The sequence below is a fragment of the Micropterus dolomieu genome, linkage group LG12 (assembly GCF_021292245.1).
Source record: "Micropterus dolomieu isolate WLL.071019.BEF.003 ecotype Adirondacks linkage group LG12, ASM2129224v1, whole genome shotgun sequence".
Lineage (NCBI taxonomy): Eukaryota > Metazoa > Chordata > Actinopteri > Centrarchiformes > Centrarchidae > Micropterus > Micropterus dolomieu.
In genome coordinates, this window is record NC_060161.1 from 28,489,319 (window position 1) to 28,511,649 (window position 22,331).

At 41.2% G+C, this 22,331-nt stretch overlaps 1 protein-coding gene across 4 annotated transcripts in view; it reads left to right on the forward strand.

Moving 5' to 3' along the window:
- The window catches only part of shroom4 (shroom family member 4), an 82,451-nt gene that overhangs the window by 48,497 nt on the left and 11,623 nt on the right, over positions 1-22,331 (forward strand). For 2 of the 4 annotated variants that reach the window (XM_046064261.1, XM_046064263.1), the window contains exon 3: positions 15,885-18,855. In XM_046064261.1, coding sequence (XP_045920217.1) covers positions 15,885-18,855 — 2,971 coding nt within the window. Of the gene's footprint in view, positions 1-2,368; positions 2,659-8,049; positions 8,266-15,884; positions 18,856-22,331 lie in introns of those variants that run through there. The other 2 variants (XM_046064262.1, XM_046064260.1) reach the window with 2 other exon arrangements.

Sequence of the window (22,331 nt, forward strand, 5' to 3'; positions counted from 1 at the left end):
CAACTAAATGCCTAACCTTTACCCAACATCTTTTTAATATATATTTTTTAAGGATGTTTTATATTTAAAGGAGTGTTATATTATTTTTAACCTTAAAACTAAGCCTGAACCCTCAAACAGCCCTTTGACGATCTGTCTAATAGCTACGACCGGCCAAAATGTCCTCACTTCCCAAAAATGTCCTCACTCCCAAGGTCTAAAACTCAAATTGTTCCTAACAAAGATAGACGTTCAAGCACACACAGGGCAGGACACAGGACCCTAAAGCAAACAAAAAAAGCCTGATTGCAGGCTAACAAGAAGCGAGGAGGTGAGGTTGTTAGGCTATAGCATATTTAACCCTTCACCCTTTTGAAGGGAAGATAGGGAATGTAAGGAATCTGCTCACATGCATATAACACGCACGCGCACACACACACACACACACACACACACACACACACACACACACACACACACACACACACACACACACACACACACGTTGTGGAGTCTGCAGGAGATATAAGTCTCTGGGAAATCCTTTGAAGCCTGCTTGAAGGCTTGATGTTATTAAGTGTCTGCTGTTATGTGGCTGGTTAAACTTCAGCACCATTATTGTTGTGACATTTGCACTTCCTGATGTTTGCTCTACGAGGCTCAAGTCAAAGTAACCCTGAGCTCTTGGATCTTATATTGGGCCTTTTTAAAAAAAACTATTTTCTGAGATTTTATAGACTAAATGATTAGTTGATTAATAAAGAAAGTAACAGAGCTTTAGCCCGTCTTCTTTTTTCTCCTTTTGTATAGTTTTTAAAGTAAAAAACACTACAGTGTTTGTTTTGCTTTTCTTACATGCCTGCTGATGCTAGAATTTAATTAATTTAAAATTCTTAGTTTATGCATTTCTTCTAGCATGTTTTGGAGCATTTCTTGGTTTCATTAAGTAGCGTGCAGAAACCTCGCAGGAAATAACAGGAGAGGGAGGATGACATGTAACATGAGGTCATAGGCTGGACGCTTGGTGTCTTAAAACCCCAGGGATGCCCGATTTTTATTTTCATTATTTTTTAATTAAATGTATTTGTCAGCTTCTGTGTGTTAGGATTTAAATATTTATTTGTGAGTAACAATGTACAAAAAACAATGATATCAGGAGCTCTGAGGAGACGCATTGTACCACCACTTAAGCCTAGTTCACGCTACACGATATTTAGCCCTATTCGCCAGTCGGCGAGCTCAGAGCTCACTGTCAGCTCGTGTAGTGTGTGACCCCCTGACACCGATCAGTCACGTAGTGTGAACGCCACAACGACTTCAAGACTCCCGTCACAAGACTCAAGTTCTGTAGTGTGAACGGCACGGCCATCAGCCGACACTGAGAGTCGTGTAGTCTGCACGAGGCATTACCAGCTACAGTATTTACATTCACTCTGCAGTCACTGGGCAGGTAGACCCAAACACTACTGATTTTAATCTGCAGTTTATATAATATAGTAAGTACAACAACTGCAACTTCAGGAGCTACAGAGAAAGTTTATGTTTAGTTACTTCCCTGTGAGTGCGTAACGTTGTAGCTCTGCTTTTTTGTCTGAATTGGGAATAGCAGCTCTGGTTCTCCCACCTCCCGACAGTAATGTTTCTTATCAGCAGTGTGGGGTGTAATGGTTAAACCCTTAGTTCTTCTGATAATATTCCTGCAGCAGAAGTGCACACTAAAAGAAAGGCGTCTCAGCGATGAGGAGAATATTTTCTGCCTCTGACCTCTTTATCCACCAACTCTACTCTCATTGTTTTTATTATTATTCCTTAGACTCCTGTATTCTCCTCCCATCATCTCTTACATTCCCCTTCTTTCACCACATTTTGTTTTTCTCCTGTCAGACAAAAAAAGCCCTTGTCTGTCCAGCAGTCTCTGCTTTCTTTGCTCTTTCAATCTCTTTTTCATGCTCTGCAAACACATGTGTGCGTTAACACACACACACGCACACATACACGCACACTCACACTCACACAAGGAGGAAGTACCTCTGCATTTTTCCCCCGTCAAACAATAACAGTGTGGAACTCTGGGTATTATTTTAGCAGCCGTCCACCACTTTATCTGCTCTCCACAATACTTCCTCTCTCATTGACTCACACATCCTGCCTAAGAGGGGGCGAGAGAGGCAGGCAAAGCATGAGGTGGTAAGAGAGAGAGGGAGAGACAGAGGGAGAGGGGTGGGAGAGAGAGAAATTCAGAGTGCAGGAGGAAGAAATAGCCATGTTTTGTCTTCCAGCTAGAGGAGCGAGGGAGGAGGAAGAGAGGAAAAGGAGGGAGAGGGGATGTGAAGATCGTCGGTTAGTTTTTCCCTCTTGGTCAGAGCAGCTGCTTTACTCCCTCAGATGGACATCAGCTCTTGGACACTTTCTGCCAAGTCTCCAATGTTACGGACACAAACCTGGTTCTCTCAGCAGATCCCAACCTTGAAAGAAATAAGAGTTGTGACATTTTTATGAGGTGGCGGTTCTTCTCTGAAAACTTGTAAGGAGGATTATATAGAAGTTGTTAATTTGTTGTTGATCACTTCACTTGAGCTGAGACTCTCAACACTTTGGAGTTGAACTCTGGGTATCCGGGATGCTGGGACCCTGAACTGGGATCAGTTTGACAGTGGATGCTTCAGCCTGCAGAGTCTGGTAGGTTTGAAACTCTCGCATCTTAATCATCTTTGCTGAGTTTCCACTTCAGTTTAGGATTAATAGCTCATCTTTTTTTCTCTCTGATTACTTTGAAGATTCAACTTGTAGAACTTTATTTTCACACATGTGAAGGAAAGTCGAAAGTTTGAATCTTTATCGTCTGGGTCCTCAGAGAGTCAACAGTAGCCATGCTTTTATCTTCCCAGGGAGGGGTTGTTTTCACATACACCCTGCTACACAAACATTTTGTCGTCTTCTTCACAATCTTTTAACCGTCCCTGCCATGTCCTCCTTCTCCGGTCTGTATTGCAGAAGTTTCTGTTTTTATCTGTGAGACGATTTCGAGTCCAAATCTGTTCGTTTGTCTGGCTGCCTGTCTGGCATTCGTTCTGTACTGTATTGAGACTGCGTGTGTGACTCAGATTATGCGCGGTGACCTTTGCTATATCAGTCAGCTGTTGAAGTTTCTGACCATTTAAGTGGGACATTCCAGCAGATCCTTTCATAGAGGCTCATTCAGAGCTGCAAGACACAGAATTCATAATTTATCGGCCTTTCACTGCTGTGGCGTCTCACCAGCTCCTCTTCTTCTTTCTTGTTATTTGTTTCTGGTTTTGTCTCTTCTGTTCTCTTATTTTGACTCCTTTTACATGGCTCAACCACAGTTATTTGGTTGTATTTCCGTTATCAATTTCTCAATTTTAAGATAAACAGAACCCCCCCCAGAGAATATATTTATAAATAGAAGCTTTCCGTGTCTTGGATTTCCAGGTTGGTTGCGGTCACAGTAATACCCTAACTGTGGTTGATTTACTCATTATCTTGGTTTCCACATCAAGGACTACCTTTCGTATGCCAGCGAATTCTTAAAAAAAATGTGATTCATGTGATATTTACGTGTTGTTCCTGGCAGAGACAGGTAGCCAACGGGGTTAAACAGGAAAGGTGAATTCTTTGGATTATTATCAAACACACAAAAACAGTTCACAGTGGCCTTGGAAGGTGCTTCCTCAAACGGACAGTAATAGCCGGTGCCTTGGTATGTTTCCTGCTCCCTATAAATGAAAGTGCCACAGACTTTATGGAGCCTGTATAGCTGTCCCTGAATGCATCCCTGACAAAAGCCTTTTAACACTTTACTCCTCAAGAAAGACTTTTCACTCCCTCGGTTTTTTACTGACATTGTAGGAGCTGCAAGGTTTCTGACTTCAGTCTTCAAGATAACTAACATGAGTGCGAGTTGTGCTGCAACTTCACCCACCAGATACAGAACTGCATCCCTTTTTCGGTGGATGCTGGTCTGCACATGAGGTTGAACCTAGGGAGTTCAGCGGAGGAACAGTCTTGGTTACATCTTGGCCCATCTGTCTTCTTAGACAACATCCTTGATATTTAGCAGCTCACCCTCAAACCCACACAATTCGCTGTGACCCGTACGCGTCACGAATCACCTACAATCTTAATTTTTGCTTTAATGGTTTATATTTTTGTAAATGTGAGATATTTGGGTTTTAGATTGTTGGTTGGACAAAACAAGCAATGTGAACATGTCACGTTGGAACCTCTGAGACCTGATGGGCTTTTATTCATTATTTGTGACGTTTTATAGACTAAACTTTGAATCGGTGAAGATAACTCTTTATTTGTCTGACACTTTTGACAGTTTTTACACCGTGTTCCTGAAGAAACCGGGTGCAAAGGGGTGGTGATGGCGCAGTTGTTAAGACACATACCTTTGGTGCGGGAGACCTGGTTTCGATTCCCACTGTGACACATCCACCAATGTGTCCCTGAGCAAGACGCCTAACCCCTAGTTCTAGAGGCGGGCGACCTCTGACATATATAGCAATTGTAAGTCACTTTGGATAAAGGCGTCAGCTAAATGATTAATTATTATTAATTATAATTGTATTTCATATTTTTTATAGTTGGATTGACAAACTGAAACTTGAATTGAATTTCAATAATCACATATTTTAACGTGCAGTTTTAGTGATGGTTGAACTAAATGTTTTATGTCTCACTCTCACCAAATGTAGCCCAAAAGAAGAAGATTTTTGATCTTTTGACCTGCAAATCACCAAATCATTCTTGCTGGGATGAGTAAATACACGACCAGAACAGTATGTAACATAATAAAAACTGCTTATTCATGGACAAGATGATGTTGTTTTTATATTATTTTTTCAGTGCCTCCCAATATCACAGCTGTGGTTCCATGTAGAAAGTGCAGTTCTTTTTACTGTAAATCCCCAAATTTGTGGTATAAATGATTGCTGACCCCCCTCAAGCACTGCTGTCAGCATTTTGGAAAAACAGCGATTGGTTATGTGGTTTGGAAGAACTTCTTCCCTGCATGACTACAAAAGAGTACAGCAGTTTTCGACTTTGTTAAGTAACAAAACTGAACATTATTGTTTTTTTTCTCCTTATCATACATTCTGTCCCCATCAAACTTTATAGTCGCATCGTTTGTTTTGATTTTCACAGTCATCAATCTCTAAAAGCTAAACTTGGAGAAAAGAGGAGGTACTGGTGTGGGGGGGTCTGCTAATGTTTGTGGTATGTTCAATAATGATATTTTGTCTGCTCGAGTTTGGATAGTTCCCACACATATTCATGCATTCACACATACAGGCATAGGTACACATACAGAAACACACAGGCTCTACATAAACTTTCTCAGGGGATAATTTAAGGACATTGTCAGCAGAGTTGAACAATCAGTGGGCTCAGATTGAAATCCTTCTTAAGGAGCCAGAACCAGGAAACAAGAGTGTTTATTTTGGAAATGGTTCCCCTGCTCCTGCTTTATCATAAACAATAATACTCTGAAATGGCCCTTTCCTTTGCCTCGCGGTGCCAGGACCCACATTCCTCTCCTAAAATTGTACCTCAAAGTGTTTCTCTGAAATACCCAGAATTGTCTCATTTTACATTTTTTGTACTTTCAGTTTGAGAGTCATAACCAGTCGAGTCCCAAAACAACCCCAAGTCAAGTCTGAAGTAAGATGAGACAGTTCCCATCCAAGAACAAGTCTTGTCACGTTAGTCTCGTTACGTTTCGTGTCAATCAAGATAAGTCCAAGTTCAGTCTCAAATCAATCAAGACAAGTCAGGTTTGAGACTAGTCAAGCGCCAAATCAGATAAGTTCAAGTGAAAGTTAAAAGTTAAAGTCAGTCGAGACAAGTCCATGTCAAATTTTTGTCTTGTCAAGTCTGAGTTCAATTGCGATGAGTCCGAGTCAATTGAGTCTTGTCAAGTCTCAAGTCAGTTGAGGCAAATTGAAGTCAAGTCAGAGGCTTGTGAAGTCCTAAGACAGTTGAGACCGGTCCAAGTCAAGTCTGAAGTAAGATGAGACAGTCCCCATGAAAGAATTATGTCTCAAGTTCAGTCAAGTTAGAGTCTCATTACGCCTTGTGTCAATCAAGACAAGTCAGGTTTGAGACTAGTTAAGTGTCAAATCAAAAACACGCTCAAGTGAAGTTCAAATCTTGTTAAATGTAAAGTCAAACAAGTGAATCCAAGTTAAGTTAAAATACAGTCAAGTCAAGTTTTAGTCTTGTCAAGTCTCAATTCAGTTGCGAAAAGTCTCAAGTCAGTCGAGGCAAACTGAAGTCAAGCCAGAGACTTGTTAAATCCTAAGACAGCTGAGACAGGTCCAAGTCAAGTCTAAAGTCAGGTGAAAGTCCAGTTTCAAGACACTGAGACCAGTCCAAATCAAGTTTGGGTCTTGATGAATCTCAGTTGAGACAGGAACCGAGAGAGGATGAGACAAGTCTCAAGGCAGTCAAAGTCAAATTTAAGTAATGTCAACAACTTTTGTTGTTGTTATGCGCTGTACTTTATTTCCATCCAGCAGCAATATCCCCATCTGTGGATCAATCTGAGAGAACTGGTTATCCATATCAAGGTCCATTGAGACTCGGAGAAAGGAACATTTATACCTGACTGTGCTTTTTCTCTGTCTGTCCTTGTTTCTAACTCTTTTTCAGAAGCTCTTTCTGTTTCACACTCAAGCACACACACACACACGCTGTCTGCAGGGGGTTGAATTGAAGCTGGCGGCTAGCATATTAGATCGGAAGTCTGTAAAAGGGAATTAGCGAATATCATGGGATACACTGGAATGTCTGGCTTCAAATCAAACTGGAGAACCTACCGTACATGTTAGATGTGTTTTTAATGGCAGCCCAGTAGAAGGCCACACTACTTTGTAGGAAGCTGTTTCCATAGAATTTGGGTTGGCAAGGTACCATTGCTTTTTTATGTGAGCCCTGATCTTCCAAGACACTTACCACTGTGGTTGCAAATAAGGATGTCTCCTTAGACATCTTTCCTGGGTAAATCATCATATTTAGACAAATAAAAACGATGTTGCTTTGAATTGGGGGTAAAGTTATCCTGTGGTCAAACAACAGGAGGTTGCAAAATGGAAAAACTGACCTACTGTATAAAAAGGAAATTACATTAGCCGTCAGGGGAAAAGGATGACAACCATCATTTATCTATGTTGCACATTTATACAGTTAGACTTGATGAGTTTGTGCAGGAAATACCACACCACAGCGGCTTCTTTATATATGAGTATAATCTCAAGGTTTACCTTTATTAATTAAATAAAGCCAAAAAAAATCATAAATCCTTTCTCAACTGCTGTCAGTGCCAACAGACCGTAAATCTAAAACAAATTCAGTGGTAGAATACAATGTGGCAGTGTCCATGAAAATACCCAGGTTACTGCTGACCCCCAAACAAAAATGCTGGTTGTAAATGCAAAAGATGCAAACAAAAGACCTCTTAATGTGGTCAGAGGCACATCTGGACAATAACAAAATATAAATGCAATGCAGCTACATATATATCCATATTTCCGTCTCTAATATTTTGTCCACCCCATTTATAACCATGAGGGTAGACACACTTTTACAAACACTTCTTAGTATAACGCAATAAATCTCAACTTCATCCTCCAGAATTACTACAAAGTTGAATTTAGTAATCAAAAACTGGATTTTATAACCTTCAGAAAGGCAGGATTAATAGAAGTCTGTTTTAGTTCAGGGTACATAATAAATTGCCAACTGCACGATCATGTTAAAGCATTTAAGACGGAGGTTTGGGGATTATTGTCGTTATTCAGTTGTTGATAGTGGAGACAGATATGACAAATGGGGACAGGGTAAGGAAGATGACATGCAACAAAGGTCCACAGGGATCAAACTTGGGACGTTGCCCTCAAGTGGTGCTTGTAAATGTGAGTTATGAGTATAATTAAGGCACAGCAGATGCTAACACAGTCCAACTCTGTGATGCATTATAATGGGAGATTTAAAGGGGCTCAAAGTGTTGCTCGAAGACTGAGTCTCCCCCTCTCACCTCTACAGGCGCAGCGTTCCTCTCATCAGGCCTCACTCCTGGCACCTGGCGAAGCTATCGGAGCCGCCCCTCTCTCCCCCTCCCCCTCCTCCAACTCCTCCACCTACTCCACCCTGCCCCCCCACTGCCGACTCCCCTCCTCTCGCCCCTCCTCCTCCTCCTCTATCTGCCATGCAGCTCCACTCCGGCCCCTACACACTACCCTGGCACACAACTGACAACAGGTGAGAAGACGTCACTCAGATCGATAATATTTGATTCTTAACTGATCTCGTCTTTCATGAAATTGTTAAGCCATTTCCTTCTTGGGACAAGAAAGACTCTCTATTTATGTAGTTAAAAAAAAAAAAAACATCACAACATTTATTTAACATAAAAGACAAGTAAGGAGTAAGGAGGTGATTGGGGTGGATGGAGGGTCAGAAACCGGACTTTTAACCAGGAAACCAGTGTTCGTTTCCCGTGTGAAACAAAAATTCAACATTAAATTGTTTTATTGAAGTTAAGCAAGTAATGAAAGTTAGCTGACGTACTTAACGTAGTTATTTTAACCCAAACCGTGATCTATTCCAAAACCTACTTTGGTGCCTAAACCTAACAGAACTGTGACGTTTCACTTTGTAAACAATGTGCCATTTTAAAATGGCAATGTTAATAAGTACTAGTAAGTATTATTTTGAAGTATAACCGGATGTTGCATATTTATTTTTGCCAACATGACTGCAGAGATCTAAATGTGAATAAAAATAGTGCTAAAGGGGTACCCAGGGTGTTAAAAAGTGACGCCAATAGGCTTGACCAAGCGTCAATATGTGACGAGTTGGCAGTGAGAATTTGTTATCTCTAGACACTCTATACTATACATATTACTATAGTAATAAATTACTATAGTTAATATATTATATTAGGTTTTATTTTAGGTCAATGAATGATTCACAACACTTCACAAGAGCATTGACAGTGTAATAATATTTTATTTATAAAAAACAAACGACTGACATGTTTATAAAGCAAACCTTGCATTAAAAGTGACATTATTAATTGAATGACAATTGATGAAAGCTGAAGTTTAATTCCTGTTCAGCTAATTTTCTCTCGGCTTTGATTTGACGCCTCTTTCATAAAAAAAAAGTCCTAGTAATTGTGATTATAACCACTGATAGAATTTGATTTGGGAAAATAAGCTATATATCCTGTTCTTGCCCACTTCCTTGCTTCAGTTTGACAACAAAGACACTTGCCTAATGTCCACATTTAGGTTTCAATCATTCACAGTGAGCCTATGACTCAATAGGACATTGTCTCTAGGTCACTGCTGGGGTTTTTTGTCCCTGTGACTCGGCCCCAAAAGCCAACTGTTGGTAGGAATCAGGTGACATCACCCTCTAATGTCAACACAGCCCACGCAGGAAGCCCATTGGTCTATCCATTTAAACAATCCAAAGTTATAACCAATGATTTGAGCTTCTGTCTGCCTGAATAGGAAGAATGAAATCAAATGCTGTCAATTAGTGTTTGAAATATACACTTTTTTGACTGTTTTTGTTTTGTTTCACGGGTCTCTGATTGCTGTCATTACTGTAGCAGTCTTAAAGAGGTGGTATTAAGCTCATTTTCCCATCCTATTTAGGGGTTGTACCAGAACAGGTTTACATGGTTTAATTAAAAAAAAAAAACACACACACAATTTTTTGTCATACTGCACATTGCTGCAGCTCCTCTTTTCACCCTGTGTTGAAGGCTTCGTTTTAGCCATGGAGTGATACATCTTGTCTCTACATGATCTTTGTTGGGAGTTCCACATGCACAGTTCCTAGTTAAGGACTAATAGCCAATCAGAAGCAGAGAAGGTCGTGTCGTGAGAAGCCGGTAAACAGCTTCGATTCAGCTGTAGGCTTTCATCCATAAAGTTTTAACTGAGCTCTGTCTCTACATCACAGTAACAACTTCATGTCCATTGACTGCTTGGAGGGTAGCTAGTGTTTGGAAGGGAGAGGAGAGGTGTGCTGCAGCTCAGTGTTTTTCCACTGGTGGTTTTGATGGCTCCGTATATGTATAGCGCCTTTCTAGTCTTTGACCACTCAAAGCGCTTTTAGACTACATCTGCATTCACCATTCACACACATTCATTCACTGAGCCTAAGTGCTCAAACAGAAACTAATATTCAGGCAAAAAGCCAAAAAGCATAATACCGCCTCTTTAACTAATGGCTATTGTGTGAGATCCATTCAAGCCTTAGCGTGTGTTAAACCATTGCTAAAAGGCTAATATTAGTGAATAAAACGATTTGGTTCATATTTTTGTGGACGTACTGGTCAGTGACACATGTAATCCTCCCTCTCCACTTCAAGCTGATGTGTGGTGAGGGTTCTGGCAAAAATGTCCGCCGTGCATCACCCAAGTGGGTGATGTGCATCGGTGGTGGTTCACTGTAAAATGCTTTTGGAATCTAAGATAAAGTGCTATATAAATGTAATCCATTATTGTTAATATCATTCACCTCCAGAACCCCCCAGTGAAAATTTAAGTTGTCCATAAGATCAGTGGTTGTCAAAGTCCCAGCGGTCCTTGAGGGGGCTCCAAGCAAAAAGAGGGATAATTTATTTTCACTATGATTCCATCCATAAGTAACACAATGACAGAATGGATGACCATTTTGGTTATGTGTTTTTTCACTGTATGTAAAAAGATATCTAAAAGACAAAATCCTATCAGATGGGGGTCCCTGGGAAAAACCATGTCATATGGGAGTCCGGGGTCTAATTTGTGTCAGCTTAGGGATCCTTGACTAAACAGTTTGAGACCTACTGCACTTGACCGCTTACCATTACACTGCTTAACCTTTGAGGGTAAAATAAAATGGCTTCGACAAAATACATCACGCAGAAGTGCACTGGATTTTAATAATATTATGTGCAAAAATAGTGTTGCAGTTGTTCCAAATGATTCTGGGTAGTTGCTTCTCTTTTATTTTTATGGGCATTTTGTTTTGTATGTTTATAGTGAGAACCCCAAAACACATGAACATGTACAGGATAATGATAAAAGCTCCAACATAGTGTAACAGTAGCACAGTCAGCAAACTGGCTAAATAATGTTAGTTAACTAGCCACATGTTTTTTTTAAGTGTGCTAATATTTGCCACCATAAACTACTGGCTACAACAGAACAAATGAGACTATAGCATCAATACCCATGAATGTATAGAATTGAGCAATTGTTTATTTTATTGTGTTGCTAATGTTTTCAACTTTTCATTTGTAGGAGGAACAGTTTATTTCTTCTTTCAGAATTTATACAATCACGCTTTAAATGTTTTGTCCAAAAAGAAGCCATATGGTGTGCTGTTGTAATAAATAATAATAAATTAATAATAATACAGTTATTTATAGGACACTTTCAATCAAAGTGCTTTACAGGAATAAAGTGCTCTAAAAAACAAATAAAACAACTAATAAAACGTCACATTTATACAAAAACATCAGAAATAAGAACAACTTAGGACTCATACGCAGCAGTAAATAGGTGGGTCTTGAGCTTTAATTTAAAAACCTCAATGATAATTAATAAAGTAATCATTCGGTCCATAGAAATGTGAGGATATTGTGAAGAATGCCAACCACATTTTCCCAAAGCCCGAATGCCTTCTTTGACCAACTAACAGTCAAAAAAAGACTGGAGTTGTTAATCAATTACCTGAATAGTGGCCTTTTTTTTACTGTTTATTGATTAATAAATTTCACAGCTAATTGTTATAAATATAATAATGGATATTTTTATATAATTGTGAAACAACTGGGACAAAAGACTGAAATTTCCAGCCAGGTTAAACGAAGAGAGGGCATGAAAGTACAGTGGTCCATGTATTAGAGTATGATCTCACAGAGCTAAATAGTAATCTTTAAAGGAAAGAGGAAGTTGCTATAAGCGGTATATTGACGCACACAATAAAAATAGCCTTTCTGTCTTTGTCAGTTTCATGGTACGTCAGTGCCTTGTACTGTTCTCCTTTTGATAAGAATCAGTGATATAATGTACCACCATTAGATTTAAAAGTCCCACGTGGATTAGATAGCGGTGTGTGCGCATGTGTGTGGGTCTCTTATTCCCACAGTTTATAAAGCCTGATTTCATCAAACACACACACACAGAGAGACAGCTGCCTGCATAACTCTGGACAATGAACATGTGGACAAAGAGAGGAAGACATTCAATAAACTGTGTTTGTGTGAAGGAGAGGGACATTTTGTACAGTCTGCATATGTGTGTGTATTCATTTCCACACTAAGCAAGTGTGTGTGCTGTTTATGTAAAATATGTAGGGTACGCCATCTGCATTCTCACAATCGCTCTCAGCTGATGTGTGATGGTGTCTGTATGTAAGTGACGCGCTGAGAATGAATCCAATCAGTCTGAGCACACATATCCCCTCGTGTGTGTGTGTGTGTGTATGTTTTGTGCGCGCACATGCAGGTTTATCTGTGTTAACCCTCACACTCACATGTTCCACATGATTGGGCAAGAGTGACAGTCATTTCCTGTCCAGCTCCCGTCTCATTTGCTCTCTTCCTCTCTGTCACCCAGGTCAAATCTATACAGCAGCATCGGCTTTCTCATCCATTGCTCACTTCCTTCAAAGACAGTTTTCTCATGCAGATAATAAAATGTGTACTACTTTTCTGACCATTTACAAATGTTCCAGGCAGCCATTGTTTTCCATTAATTCCAGTACAATATGAAAAGCAAGAAAGCATCTCTTAAAACCTGCTGAATCGCTTGCTTGTGCATTGTATAATTTACCCTGTTGCCTTCAAGTTCTCATTAAGTGGAGTACGCACTATGCGTGGCAGCTTTATTAGATACCCAATAACACTTCAGTACTATGCTAAAATATTATCCAGCCCCAGGTTTTCTGCGTGTCAATTAATTTCAGGCAATTTCATTAAACAAAGCTGTATTTAGTACCAGTACAGTATAAACTAATAGATATAGGTTCTAAAACTAGATTTTCACACAGGGCCTTTCCACAAGGAATATTTGGTTGGCAACATGTAAGTAACGCAGGACTGGTCATCCATCCAAGTCAGTCAACCGTTTATCCTGCGTACAGGGTCGTGGGGGCAGTCTTAGTCGACAATTTATTTTATAGGTGCAACAAATTTACATCTGATCACATCACCAGAACCAACTGCCATTCGGTGAATTTGGGTTCTCAGGAATTTATCCACTTTTCCCGGTTGGTAATCCAGCCTTGATAGCGAACATCCATTCTGGATTAATGTCTGTAGATGTTACATTAAAAATGCGTGGTTGTGCAGTTTAGGTGCAGAACATTTACAAAAATGAACACAGACTTGACATTGACTGACATGGATTCCTCAACTCATCAAGGATGTAAGGATCATATAATTTCCTACCAATATCCCGCGACTACTGATATTCCCCAGCAATAGTTTTGATTTAAAAATGGAAATATAACCACTGTTGTGGTTTCAGGGTCTTTGGTACACAAACGGCGAACAGCTCTTGTTCTCTGCTATGAGTCTAATGCGTTTTTAAGTTTTGTTATGTCCTCTCCTCCCTCCATATGCCTCATAGTGGTTTGGTCTGCTGCCTTCCCTTTTCAGACCCTCAACAACTTTATTTCTAAAAAGCGACCAGCAATAAATCTAGTGAGTTTTCAGGCCATCAGGGGGGATGTGAGAAATATTCAAAGTCTATTATATGCAGGCTACTAAATTCCCCTGCATGCTGCTCAAAGTAACCTAAGTCAGCGGATCATCTGGCAGCACCGTCTCTCCGTCTTCTCTCACAGGTAGAAGTGAGAGGAGAGGGAGCTCTGTCACTTCGTGACAATACAGGAGGAGAACAAGGTGGGTTGGTAGATAACCAGTAGACTTAGTAGTAATGAGTTGAATTGTTTCTTTTACCCCCCCAGAAATTAATGGAAACCAATGGCTCCCCAACAAATGGATTATTTTCTGAAACACAGCAGCATCATTTGCAAAATAGCTGTGGTATAAAGCATGCATGATTTATATTACATGAGCTAAAAACCACTTGTATGCTTTCATGAAATTTATCCAGTGCCTAATAGTAAGTGCATAAATACACATGACCTACACACATTCGGCAGACCACCAAAACATTTGAGTACATATACATATAATCATATTTTCATAAGTGTAAGTTGTGGTAAAATACAAGAGTAACAAAACACATTGGTTTTCAGATTTTTGCGTGGATTGTAAACCACAAATACCACAGAAACAGCTGGAAGATAGTCTGCTGGTTGTTTCCTCATACTGATTTAAGATCAAAGTCCTTTAGAAATTTCTCTCTTCTTTTCTGACCTCTCTTCTGTCTCTTTGGCAACTTTCCCTATTGCTTGAGACAGCAAAGAAATACAAAGGGTGAGTGACCACTCTTCTTTATAGGGAAAATAAATGCCGCAATAAAATTAAAATATCTGCAGACATTTTTGTTGCAGCCTTTGCAGATTAGATTTCATCCAAGCACTAAACACTGGGTGCCCCTAACCCTCTGGAGCTATAGATAGCAATATTTTTCTACCCTCATTCTCTAAGCTCTCCTCATGCTGAAACTCCCTGTCATTTGGCCTGATGTGGTTTTCTCTAAGAAGTTTTGGATTGTTATGGAGTTCCTTATATTCCTTTGTTTTTGTCTTTGTTTAGATTTTTCTGGTGTTTTTGGCCTGTTATTAGACAGATGTAGAAGTGAACAGAAAAAGGGGGCTGATGAGCAAACAGGTCACAGGTCAGATTTAAATCAGGGATATTGTGGTAGCATGGCGTGCAGTTCAGCCTATTGAGCAACCACACTGTTTGATGTATGTATGACATTTATTGCATGTCTGTTTGTTGTTTCTCTTGAGGTTTGAAGGTTTATCCCTTTTTTCAAGTCAAAGGATTTTTGGGGAGTCTTTCTTTATTTGTTTAACCATCTATGGATAGCGAGTGCCATATGTTGTACAGATTGTAAAGTCCTCTGGTGCAAATTTGTGTTTTTGGGTTGTATAAATGAAATTGATTTGACTTGTAATTTACTGTAATTTTTGGTTAGTACTTCCTAAATCATGCTCTTCATTAAGTATTATGTCATATAATCAGTTCAAAGCTCAACTGACCTACTATCCAGTAAAAGGAAACATGTTTAAATATTTAGGTTTCAGATGTTTTTCAGTGGTTATCATTTTTGAACGAATCCATGTTTGATGTAAAGGAGATGGGACAGGAAGAATCCACAAGATGAAGAAAGGAATGACAGAGGAAGAGAGGAATCAAGAGATGATTTAGATATTTTGACTCCAGGCAGTGGGAGTTGATGAGGAGGAAATCCCTCTCCGCCTTAAGAGGCTTCCTCCGGGGGTCTTTAAAAACACATGGGGCTGCCGTGGATCTTTGGCTCAGGACTGATAGAAAACAGATTCCCCAGCTGTACAGTTCAAAAACTGGATGCCAGAATGATATACTGTATATGTCTCTGGGGAGAATCGCAGACTTATTGCTGACTTATTGTATGCGGTTTCTAAAAGCGCTAACCATTTTGTCAATCAAGGATTAACATCATACTGTTTAGAAAGAAACCACATGAATTTTGCTAAGGGAACATTCAGTGTTGCTTTGATTTTAATGAAATAGCATACTTTCTTTTAAGTTTTTGGTCTACAGTGTAGCTCAGATTTTTCAATAAAATGTCAGAGAACAACGACAGATGCGTATTCCCATAAGACTAGGGTGACATTAGTTTCCCTATTTTGTCCGAAGATTGTCTGTTTTTGAAACACATAAGTTGATCTTCTTTGTCTCCACGTCTTTACAGTGACTTGTCCTTGCAGTGGGGTCAGCTGTCCAGACCTTACTCCTCCACTGACCGAAGCAGTTCCCTGGGCTCCATGGAGAGCTTGGACACACCGACACCCATCACACAGCCGTTCTCTGACTCCCACAATTCACCCGTCGACCCCAGCCTCTTCAACAACAAAAGAGACTCTGCCTACAGCTCATTTTCTGCCAGCTCAAACACATCCGACTACGCGGCAGTGCCACTAAGGCCCGGTGAAGCCTGCTCCATGGATAATCTCCTCCAGAGCCTGGGGCCGGCTTGTCGAGGCTACCCTGGTGGTGATACTTCAACCCTGGGGAGTTCATCTGGTGAGGCCCCGGATGAGGCACAGCTTATTGCACACAAGTCCAGGTCGCTAACCAGGCCAAGATCAAGGCCTGTTGAGGTAAAAGAGAGGCCTTCCTCCTGCTGTTATGAAGAGGAACGGAGGGGAGGAGACTTTGAGATCATAAGAAATGGAGAAAGAGGAGGTGAAAGAAAGATGAACCCTCCTCAGCCTCCAGCCAGGAAGGACAGTTTTAGGGCAACCCGTAGTCGCCCTAATGCCGCAAACAAACGTTGTGTCTCCGCCCCTAATGAAATCTCTAGTGTTGCTTTTTACCCTGACGAAAGCAAGTCCTCTCTGAATGTTGTATCAGGAATTCATAACGGCTTCCCTGGACCAAAAGAAGGTGACAAAACTGGGAATTTCAAAGAGGATACATTAGACTCGCACTATATCCAAAGACAGACTAAGGACATTAGACATGTCAGATGTGATACTAGTGCTAATAAAGACTACAGTTCAGACACCACCTCAGATCATCTCTCTGACCCAGTGACAGCCTCTCTAGTCCCCATAACCTCCTCTCTTCCTGGCTCCTCACCTGCAGAATCCTCTATGGAGGGTCAAGGGCAGTCTCAAATCATGGACTCCCAGACCAAGCTCTCCTCTACAGGGCTGCACCGGAACAGCGCCCCTGAGAAGCTCCTCGCTACACAACTCCAGTTATTGCAGTTTGACAGTGACAGCTCTTCATTGGAGCCTTGCAATCCGTTAAACCCTCCTGATCGCTCCTTGTCATCTTGCAGCAGCCAGTGGTCCCATTCATCACTCCAGCCCACAAGGGAAGACCAAGAAGCTCCTCACAACCACCTGCATGCCTCAGCAAACAAATGGGGTGGCAGCCGTTGTTCCACCCCAGGATCAGTTTTCTTGGAAGGGGATGATGTTCGAGGATCGTTTGAGAGGCTGGAAGGGATGGGTGTAAATGGTGGGCCCTTTCCCCCAACTGAGAATCACCACCCTTGGGGCCGCTCTGTGAGCGTACCAGGGAACCCCACTGGAACGTCAATCCAGGGAAGGTTGAGTTCTGACCTTATACAAGAGAAAGATTTTGAGCCTCTTAGTGCTGCTGCGAGTGTGGATACCTTACTGGAGGAGCAGAAAGCAGTGGACAGTGGCAGAAGTGGAGGTAAAAAAGAGGAGGTTGTAGGAGGAGAGGCAAATCTGAAGAAGTCAAATTCGTCCAGGAACCATCGTCGGAACCGTCGTCGTAGTGAGCGATTTGCTACCAACCTCCGCAATGAGATCCAGAGGAAAAAAGCCCAGCTTCAAAGCAGCCATGGCCCAGGAGGGTTGCTCTGTAGTGGGGAAACTGTTCAGGAGGAAGAGGGTCCAGACCTCAATGAGGAAGGGGCAGACCCAGACTTGCCTGCCCAGGAAAGGAGAACCCAAGTTGCATTTTCCTCCCCTGTTGGTCCCCAAGATGCCAGCACCACAGCACCACTCGAGAAATCAAGCACCTCAAGGGAATCAAACCACGATGTCTTGCAGACTCAATCTCAGTCAACAACCTGCTCTCAAAACAACAACCCATCCAGGTCTGTTCAAATTGTGGACCCAGGAGTGCCCAATTTTGGTGTTGGCATCCGAGTTGTGGAGGAACCAGCTCCTGCTGGCAAAGCCCGCCGCTGGCGTTGGACCCCCGAGCATAAACTCCAACCAGAACCCAAACCAAACCGACGGTGTGGAGTCGTGGGTGAGAGAGTGTTGGGAGTCATAGGGTCACAGCATGGGGTTTGTGCCTTCACCTCCTCATACACTTCCTCATACAGCCGTTCTGCTTCCTGTTCTCGGATGGAGGAGTCTGATCTACTTCCATTTGCAGATAGAATGAAGTTTTTCGAGGAGACAAGCAAGGGTATGTCTGGATCAAATGTCTCAAATCTGTCAAGTCGCAGGCAGAAGAAACCCCCCCAGCATCTGGAGTTCCAGGGGGAGCTCGGTCAGCACCCAGCCCAAAGAAGATACTCCTACCAGGGGGGAATTCAGCAAGAAACCGCACTGCTTCCAAACACTGTGGAAGCCAGGAGGCTGTCTGTGAGTACCAGCAGAGAGAGGCAGAAAGAGAAGGAGAGGGAACAAGCGAGAGAAAGGGAGGAGAGGGCAAAGGAGAGGAACGAGAGGTTAAGAGAAAGGGAGAGGCAGCAGGAGAAGGAAAGACAGGAGAGGGAATTAGAAATTGAGAGGGCAAGGTTGGGGGAGATTCAGCAGGAGAGGGAACGAGAGGACAGGGTGAGACAATGGGAGAGGGAAAGTGAGGAGAAGCAGCTTGATTTGGAGAGAGAAAAAGAGATGGAGAGGGCCAGAGACAAGGAACGTCTCAAGAAAGAAAGAGAGAAAGAGCTTCAGAGAGAAAGAGAGAAGGAAAGAGAAGAAGATGCTCAACTCACCTCACATCAGGACCTTCATACCAGTTCTGAAATCGGAGAAAAAAATCAAGGCTTCCAGCACAGTGACAGCTACCACAACTCCCAGCCTAAGCCTCAGGTGTTCCCCCATAGCCAAACCCTGAATCAAGTCCCACGATCAGCTTTTTATCCAGTCAACACCTCTTCCCAGCCCCTGGATAGCAAACAGCCTCTTCACCAGGGATACACAGGAAGGAGCTACACACCTACAGAGGTAAGTGTGCAGCTCTCACTCAAAATGTCAGTCTTATATTCAATGCATATGCAAAACATGTCCATGAACACACACTTACACACACACTGGGACCTATTTTATTCACACAAGGGCAACAATAAGTGCAATGCGGTAGGTCACACAGACTGTAGCCATCTCCAAGCTTTGTCTGCATTTTGCACAATTGCACGACATGAACACACAGCAACGTGAAGACACTGCATTTATTTGGGTGAGCTAAACATTGCAAACATGCCATAGGTGTACCAAAACGTGATTATCAACATTACTGATAAAGGGTTTTTAATATAGATAAGAACATTTTTCAGAGCATCAGTCCTGTTGAGAAACATTTTATCAGTTCTAATTGCATCCATTAACAAGTATGTTTACAAGCCTGCTGGCCTCAGAAACGATTTTCAGCAGCAGGCTGACTAAGATAAATAACAGCTTGTGTCCCAGCAGCACTGAAACCAAGTTACACCTTTCACAGTGAAAGATAAACTTAGTAGCTCACTAAAATCAGATTGTGGTCTTGGACTGAAATGACCACTGGAAACTGACAACTATCTTGGTTCTTTAAAACCAGCCCCAGAAAGGGATGAAGCGGCCACACTTGGATGTTGCTCCACGGTTGAACGGTTGGTTTGAAGTTGAACTTGCATCCTGCATGTGGTCAAAGGCTGAAATTGTCATTGAAAATTCAGCATATCATTGAAATAGCTCATGGAATTGAGGGAGATTGGGCAACAGCGGCACACTTGTGTCAGCGATAATAGCGGTGTTTGGTTACAACTGTACCACAAAATGATTCGAGTCTCTTGGCAGGGGGTGCAGCCCCTCGTCTGAACTTTCGAATCTCCTGTGAACCTATTAGCAACCTTCGCATTTGACACTAAGCAAAGCCAAACTTGCATTTGTTTTTGGGCTAAATGAGTCTTCAGCAGATAGTTGGTTCAAGCTGACACTGTTTTGTTGTTTTCGTGTGGTTTTGCCATGCTGAGGCCCCAGGGATGCCTTGAACCAAAGCTTCTCCCACATTGGGATCCTTTTCAAATGAAAGGTTGTTGGTTTGATGCCATGGCAATAACCCCACGCGTTGAATTCTTGTTTCATATCTGCCGCTGACAACGTCCAATATCTTTATTGGTAACAGATGTGCTGGATGGACTCCAAGGCTGTGATAACGCACGCAAACACATAGAAATACACTCATGCAAAGGGAAGCATATGCATATCAGGTAAACACAGATACACACATGCATGTAAACCCACTTAACCAGAACTGTATAAAGTTCCATTATACAATTCAAACACAGAGTTCCCACTTTAAAATGAATGGGGAATCCAGGTTCATTCATTAAGTTGTGTGCTTCAATTTTCCAGTATGTGTGTGTTTTTTGGACAGAGGAAGGAAACATAATGTGATGATATAAAAATGTAACTGGCTGCTATTATCATTATTATTTGTGGTCTGTCACTCAGTGGGCTCTCATTTGAGATGCGCCGAGCTGTGTTTTCAGAAATGTTAGGAAATAGTTCAGTTGAATTGTTGTTGGCAAAATTAGACTGTTAAATTATATTATTTTGTACAATCTCACCTCATTACATGAACATTAAATCCACACTTTTATGCAATATGGCCTTTTTGCAAAGGACATTAATTTTATAAAGGTCAGTGCAGAAAATGTTGCGCATACAATGCTCATTATACTCAAAATGAAACACATTTATCATTATTATTCATATATTGTATTGACAGTGTATGTTTTGGTAGTTACTCGTGGTTACGCACTTACAAGAATCTGTCACGGCTTCCTGTAGCTCCTCTTTTTGTGACGTAGATGTGAAACACTGTAGTAAAGTTGCAGATCCTCGTTGTAGACATTCCTGTAGTATTAGATGCATTCAGCAGCAGCAGCTCACTGTATCCTAGACGGCATGATTTATACCGATGGTGGTTAAATGGTTTCTCGTAGCTTTGGTTAGAGTGCTGGTAAAGGGATGGACTAGATGTGAATGTGCTACATTGAAATTGTGGCAGATTATGTGTAAAGTGAAATACACATGCTTATTCTCTCTCACTGTTTACAGACTGCTGAAAAAGTTGCACCTTCCAGTAGAAAATATTTATTGATGTGCAATTGTTTACATGTTCACTTTTTGAGACTAATTGATTTTATTAACATAATCCATTTAGGGAAAGGTTTTATAGCCCACATACATACCAGCTTTCAATATTGGCCTATAGTTTATACAGTAAAGGGGTCTGCTATCCAAATCATTCTTAAAGTGAAAATATCGGCTCATAAATCGGCTCTTTTTCACTTTAATGTCGGGCATCGGCCCCCAAAAACCCATATTGGTCGGGCTCTAGTCTTAGATCAGCACTACTACAAGGACAAATACTCTGTGGAGGGTTGATGGGATTGTTGCTCTCAAACAAAGAGCAAATATAAAAAAATCATTATTACTACTTTATTTTGCATTGCGTTGATATGTTACTTCTTTACAAGGTGTTTTTCAGATGGATGACCACTGAATGGAATAGACAAGATTTCAAAAAGCCACTGCTCTGTGCAAAAACAAAAACAGTCTGGCATTTGCCCTAGTAGTTCTTTTATTCCAGCTATTCACCAGTTGAGACCCAAATAAGTCATAAATTACTTAATGCCCCTTTAATACCCAATGGAATGAATTTAAATGCATGGGGGTCGTCCAGGTACTTGTGGTGTAGAGTTTATTATCACAAAGTTATCAGTTATTACCATTTTATGGATTTTATGCTCAGTTGACAGCAAGTGACGGCCAAATATGTTAAATTCACATCCCACCATTCCAACAAAAATACCATCTCAATGTTCAGATTTACATTGCAGACAGTTAGAAAATATCTCTGCACAGGAATCTGTGTGTGTGTGTACACCCCACCGGTGTGTTTGTGCAGCTTATCCTCGCCTCTGCAGGTCTACTGGCTGCTGTATCTCTGACCAGTAATGAGAGTGCAGTGAGTTCTCTAAGAATTCCACTGGTGGGGTAATAACCCAGATCGAACTGGGTAAATTGGTTCCTGTGGGAGGTTTTAGTGTGTTTTATAAGAATACGAGTAATAGTAACTAAACAATAGCCTTTTAAACAAGTTAACACGTTACAAAATTGAGCGTGAAAGTTCATTCTCAACCTTGGAACTGGTAGTTTGACAAAATAATCTGAACTCAACGACAGCTGAGCAAACTATGTGCAGAAGAAGAACATGAGATACATTTGAAAGCTCTGGAAAAAAGCAGTTTACTGGACTTCTAGGGAAGGACAAAACAAGCAAAATTTGTAGCTCAACGTAAGAATGCAAAAGCAGCACCGAGAATGATGGGGCTGAAACAATAAATTGATTAACTGACTTGTCGATTGACAGAAAATTAGCAACCATTTTTGATAATTGATTAATCGTTTTTAAGCAAAAATGTGCTGGTTCCAGC